The sequence below is a fragment of the Nannospalax galili genome, unplaced genomic scaffold (assembly GCF_000622305.1).
Source record: "Nannospalax galili isolate Female #2095 unplaced genomic scaffold, S.galili_v1.0 scaffold626, whole genome shotgun sequence".
Taxonomy (NCBI): Eukaryota; Metazoa; Chordata; class Mammalia; order Rodentia; family Spalacidae; genus Nannospalax; species Nannospalax galili.
Window position 1 is genome coordinate 997723 of NW_008354396.1, and position 6386 is coordinate 1004108.

The following is a 6386-nucleotide window of genomic DNA, read 5'->3' on the forward strand; positions in this document are numbered from 1 at the left end:
GTGTCAGTATTTTTGTTGAAGGACTAGCTTCAGAGACTTAGGTGAATTGTTCAAAACCACATGACTAATAAATAGCCTGACTGGGGTTCAAACTAAGTCCAGCTACCTATAAAGCCAGCTCTGTCCTATTTCCTCCTCTCTCATCTTCCCTCTTTTCTCCTCTGCCAGTCAAAAATAAGTCTATCTTGGGCCTCCAGTCTCTTCTAGTTCCAGTGGATCTGATATATGACCTATAGATCAGCTTCCTGTTAAGATAACCTCTACCTTCTTCTAGATAGACTTCTAAAGATCCTCCTGCAACCTGACAGCATTCTGGATTTAGTGCCTCCTTCTCCAGCTTCAGGTCCTATGGTCCAGATGAAGGGCTGGCATCATATTCCTCCCACATACTGTGAATGTACTTGTGATTTTTTAAAAACCAATTTTGTCTCCATGGAAGGTATGGCTCATACTAACTATCATTAGTGGCATGAAAACTTTCTTGACTGGGTAAATCTATCATCATCATATCATCATCATTATTATTATTATTTATTTTAATGAACACCACTAAAGGCTATATCTTGATACAGGATCAGTTATTTAGATGCTAGATATATGTTATTAGAGACCTAGTTTTGAGCCTGGTTTCTTTTCTTAGGGCTCTTGAGTATAAGCAACTAGTTATTAGATTCTTTAATATACCTTACAGTATTCTTATTCCTTTTCATTGGTATCTATTACAGAAAACTATGTGAGAGCCGGGTACAGAGCTCAAAGTTGGCTATTGCAGCATTATTCATAGCAGTAGAAACATGAAAAATCTTAAATGTTAGATTAAAAAAGGATGACTATTATAAACATTATATGCTTGATTGTACCCTTAACATTGAGAAATGAGTCAATCCTGAACATTATGAGCTAAGATAATTTTTGCAAGGAATTTCACATGACTGAGGAACGACTTTGGGAGCACAACTGTGACCAAAGAAGTAAGACAAATAAGCAGCAGCAGTAAGAACAAAAAGTGGTTTATAGGTGACCTGCTCCAACATACAACACAAGCTATGATGGGGGCCTGGGATGTAGCTCAGTGGTAGAGCAATTGTTAGTATGTGTGAGGCCTTGGCTTCAGTCTCCAGAACTGTAAAATATAAAGAAAAAATAAAATAAGGGAAGTGGGGAGGGAAGGACTTAATTTCAGTCACTTGACTTGGTCCTTTTGAGCCTGTGGCCAAGCAGAATAACATGGGGCAGAGAGCATGGTGGGCCAAAGCTGTTCATCTGCTGGTGTCCAGGAAGCAGAGAGGGTAGGGGTATAGAGCAGGGTCCCAATATCACCTTCAAGGGCATGTGCTCAGTGACTTAGCTTCTTTACATTCCTCCTTAAGGATTCTACCACCTCCCCATAGCACCATCATCTGGGAACCAAGCCTTCAAACTGGAGCTTTGGGGTGAACATTTAAGTCCTAAACCATAACAAAAGATTATTAGGAGTTTGTTCTGGTTTGTTTCTCAATTACTGTGACAAAATATTCTGACCAATACCAACTTGGGGAGGAAAGGGTTTATTTGGCTTACATTTCCCGGGTCACAGTTCATCAGGGAGCCCAAGGTAGGAACTCAGGGCAGGAACCTGGAGGCAGGAGCTGAAGCACGGGCCATGGAGGAATGCATCTTACTGGCTTGCTCCCCTGGCCCATGCTCAGCCTGCTTTTTTATATACATAGGCCCACCTGCCCAGGGTGGCATCACCCACAGTGGGCTGGGCCCTCCCACATCATTCACCAATCAAGAGAATACCCCACAGACATGGCCATGGGTCCATCCAATGGAGGCAATTCCCCAATTGAGTCTCCCTCGACCCAAGTGTGTCAAGTTGACACTAAATCTATCCAGCACAGAGTTTGTTTTGTTTTGTTACAATTTTCTATACTTTTCAAGTTTTTTGCTGTGGTAGCATAATTTTAGGATTAGAAAAAAATTATTCTATGACTTACCACACATAAGGATTCAGGAATAATTTTCTGAATATAGGATTCCCCAAAATCAGCCAGTGATTTTTCAAAGCTCACAGGACTCAGCATACAATTAAAATGATGACTATCCATTAAATAAAGGGATTTATTATAACAAAATCCAGAGGAATTTGGGGTCAAGTTTTAGAATCCTCTCCCAGTGGAATCACACAGGCTTTTCTTAGTTCCTAGGGCAGTAAATTGGGTCAACGCATGTGAAACATTGGCTTGGGATGCCCATCAGACCTTTCATGCCAGGAATTTTCACTGGGGGTTTGCCATGTAGACAGCCTCTGCCTTGTGTGTACCAAATGTCCAGAATCTCAAAAGGAAAGGAGATGCTAGCCCCATTGTTTGTACACGTGGATGAGGCACAGTGGCTCATCCTTATCAGGGGATGGTGAGAAACTTCCCTCAATCCAAGCAGCAGACAGCAGCCTTAGGCCACCCCAGTGGGTCTTTTCAAGGCAATTTCAGAATAGCTCTGCTAAATCTTTGTGTCACATTCCTTGACCCTAATTCCTTACATTTCTGTATTTCCTCAGAGAATAAACATGAAGATTCTTTGTGTGTGTGTGTGTGTGTGTGCGTGTGTGTGTGTGTGTTCATGTGTGTGGGGGAGCACTTGTGTGCCTGGGTGTGGATGCACATGTGTGTGAGTGCATGTGGAGACCAGAGGGCAATCTCGGTTGTTATTCTTCAGGTACCGTCCATCTTGTTTTTGAGAGACAGGGTTTCTCACTGACCTGGGACTCACCCAGGTGAGACTGGCTGGCCAGAGGGCCCAAGAGATCTTCTTGTCTCCTCCCCAGAATTGAGATTTCAAGTACATACCACCATGCTGGACTTTTTTTTTTAATGAACGATATGATTCTATTCATTAAAAGTTCTAAAATAAGCAAAATTAATTTATGATGACTGAAGCTAGAAGATAATTCTTTTGGGGTGGGCTCATGAACAGAAGTTTCTGTATCAGAAGTTGGTGATGGCCTATTTTTTGCTATAATATTTTTAGTAATCTTTGATTTCATGCAAAGTATTTTGTTCATATTCACTCCTTACTCCTCCACCTAATTCCCCCAAGATTCACTCCCCACCTTCCCACTCCCTCTCAACTTTGTGTCTCCTTTTTTTTTCCTTCAATAACCCATCAACTCTAACTTGTGCTGACCACATAATCCTAGGTATGGAGTTATCCACTGGGGCATGGTTGAACAGCCAGGGACCACACCCTTAAAAATCTGTTTCTTCCTCCCCAGAAACTATCAATAATCAATCACTCCTCAGAAGTAGGGGCTCATCCCCCATGCTTGAATGGTGACTGGCTTGATCTTGTGCGGGTCTTATGCGGGCAACCACAGATGCTGTGGGTTCATAAGTGTAACAGTCCTGTCATGTCCACAAGACACTGTTTTGCTCCAGTCTTCCATGACCTCTGGCTCTTACAATCTTTTCACCCCATCTTTTGTGGCAATCTCTGAGCCTTTAAGGAGAGTTGGTATCAATGTACTATTTGTGGCTGAGCACTCCACAGTCACTTAAACTTTGTACTTTGATCAGTTGTGAGTTTCTCCATTAACTACCGTCCATGGCGCAAAGAATCTTCTCTGTCCATGGCACTAAGAATCTTCTCTGATGAGGTCTGAGAGCTGCACTAGTATATGGGTAAATGGAGGGCAGTGTGATACTGTTTATGTCCATTTAGAAGAATAACAGTAGTAGGGCTACCCCTGGGGTTTGTGTGCTCCACAACCCTGGGTCTTGGCCAGATTTACAGTACCAGGTATGAGTTTTCTTCTATGGAGTGGGCCTTAATCAGATCAGAAAGTGGTTGGTTACTCCCATAACATTCTTGCCACTATTGCGTCCATGGGCATATCTTGCCACTCTGGTAATTATTGAAGTTCACAGGATTCACAGCTGTAAGACTGTTGATATGTCCCCCCACCAGCCCCAGAAGCCTGCATAGCAACTTCCAGTATTATGAAAGCATCATGCTGTACTTTTAAAAATGTAGGGTAGGCCACAACTGGCCAATGTGCAGAGAACAAGAGGCTATAGGGAGCTTATCCATGAATAGGACACCATAATCAAACTTCTGCCTCCCAAGGCTCAGGGATCATTGTGGAAGAGGGTGTGGAAAGATTGTAAGAGCCAGGGGTGGTGGACAACCACAAAGAAACAGAGTTTTCCAGCTGGTCAGTTACTCAAATAAGCTCAAAGTAATGGTGACAGCATGTACAAGACCACGAAAACTCAAGCCAGACAAAACTTACAGCACAGAAGTAGGGAAAGAAGCCCCAGCCCTTGCTGAGGAACTATTGGCAACTATAGCTGCTGGGAGAGGGAGAGTCAGTTTTCTTTAAGGATGGGATGCTGGGTATGTTAACCAGGCCAGTACATAGACCCCACTAAAGGGCATTTAAAGACACAAATTAGGCTCTATATGATCATAATATATTGTTACAAAAATTCAATAAAAGTTTTTAGAGTAAAAGAAATTAAAAAAAAAATCTAGACATATCCCAAATACTATAAATTCTTTTCCCCAGAAAAATCTTAAGATTAAAAAAACTTTTTATTTTATGTATATGAGTGTATTGTCTACATGTGTATAAGTGCACCCCTGTTGTGCAATGCCCCCAGATGACAGAAGAAGGCATTGAATCTTCTGGAACCGGAGTTACAGACTGTTAGCCACCATGTGGGTGCTGGAAACCAAATCCGTGTCCTCCACAAGAGCAGCCTGTATCCCAACTGCTCAGCCATCTCTCCAGCCCTTAAGAATTTTATTTCTTTTATTTCTTATTTATTTTACTATGAAAATGATGAATTGAATCAAGTATTAATAAATAACAATGGGGCTGGAGAGATGGCTCAATGATAAAGAGCATTGGCTGCTCTCACAGAGGACCCAGGTTCAATTCCCAGCATCCACATGGTGGCTGACAACTGTCTGTAACTCTAGTTCTAGGGGAATCTGACGCCCTTGTCTGACCTCCATGGGCATTGCATGACACAAATGCACTTACACACATGTAGGCAATAACTCATACACATAAAATAAAAATAATAAATAAAATATTAAAAAAATAATTAACAAAGCATGGAAAGGGTTGTTATTCTTTCCATCTGGATTTAGTCGCTATAAAAGCTAGCAGAAAAGCATAATTTAAAAGCTAAACATTGTCTATTAACACATTTTAAACATTAAAATTACTTTGTTTTATTTGTCTTTTCATGACAAACACTGAGTTTATTCAGGATGGCGTTTCAAAGTCCAGTGAAAGAGACTGATTGGTCACGCATGACACATGAAATTTGAGGGGAAAGTCTGTGAGCACCTAGTTCCTCAGCCCACGCTTTTCTCAGGGTGGATGAGGTGACCCCCTGTGTGGGGTGAGCCTGTGAGGCTGGCGTGGAGCCAGGGGAGCTGTAATAAGCACAGGGTGCCAGCTTCCGGTTCTTGGCCCCCAACTTTGTGTGCTTTTCATTCAGCTCTCTTTAAAAATAAATTAGCTAACAGTCATTAGAGCACAAGCAACACAGAGCTCATTGTCCCAGGGGCTCTGAGTACAGTTGGGCTTCCCTTTTGCAGATGGAGTATGACAACATTCCTCTCCTGTGGGACATAGACTGGAGGGAATGACTTCATGCCCATGCCTGTCTCCCAGAGACTTGAAGATGTGGGCTCATATGCTCATTTACTAGTCTCACCTCCATTCTGGAATATGACATCATTTTCTCACCATGGTCTTTGACAACACTGAACTGGAAGGTTCAAGGAAGCTGCTTGTGATCACATCCTGTATGTGATTACACTGTTTCCTATCACCCCTCCTGGCATGTGGTACCTAGTTAAACTCCAGATTCAGTTAAACAAACAAGCTCATGTTCTCCCCGTTTTCCCCTGTGGTTCTTCTCTTAGTCTCTATTCAGTGGTGACTGAGACTCCTTTGGTATAAAACCAGAAAAGCCATTTATCACAATGTACATAAGCTTCTCTATTTTATGCTGTTTTACTAAGCAAAGAAGTATTTCTGCTTGTAGTTCCTGACTGTGTCCAGGCTTTAACTTTCATGAACACTGATTGTTATATTTAATTATAGCCATCAACAGAATGAATACATTTGTTTGTTTTGTATTTTTGAGACTGAGTCTTCTTATGTAGTCATGAATGGCCTGAGAGTTAAAACACTCCTGCCTCCGAGTGTTGGGATTGCAGGTGTGCACCACCGCATCCGACCTAAGTAAGTTCATCACTTACGAACGCATTTAGTTTTATTTTCACCTCTACTCTTTTTAGTAACTTACATTGATGAAGATGAAAATGAAATACCTGAATAATCATAAAACAAAACATTCTTCATCATGCTAAAGATTCCAGAG

The 6386-nt window shown here is 41.7% G+C and overlaps 1 protein-coding gene across 1 annotated transcript in view; it reads left to right on the forward strand.

Annotated features, from left to right (window-relative positions):
• Positions 1-6384, forward strand: part of LOC115067445 (TPA-induced transmembrane protein homolog) — a 20811-nt gene extending 14427 nt beyond the window's left edge. Inside the window, exon 3 of the mRNA XM_029555245.1 lies at positions 6304-6384. Coding sequence (XP_029411105.1) covers positions 6304-6344 — 41 coding nt within the window. The 3' untranslated portion in view covers positions 6345-6384. The remainder of the gene's footprint in view (positions 1-6303) is intronic.
• The last annotated feature ends 2 nt before the right edge of the window (positions 6385-6386 follow it).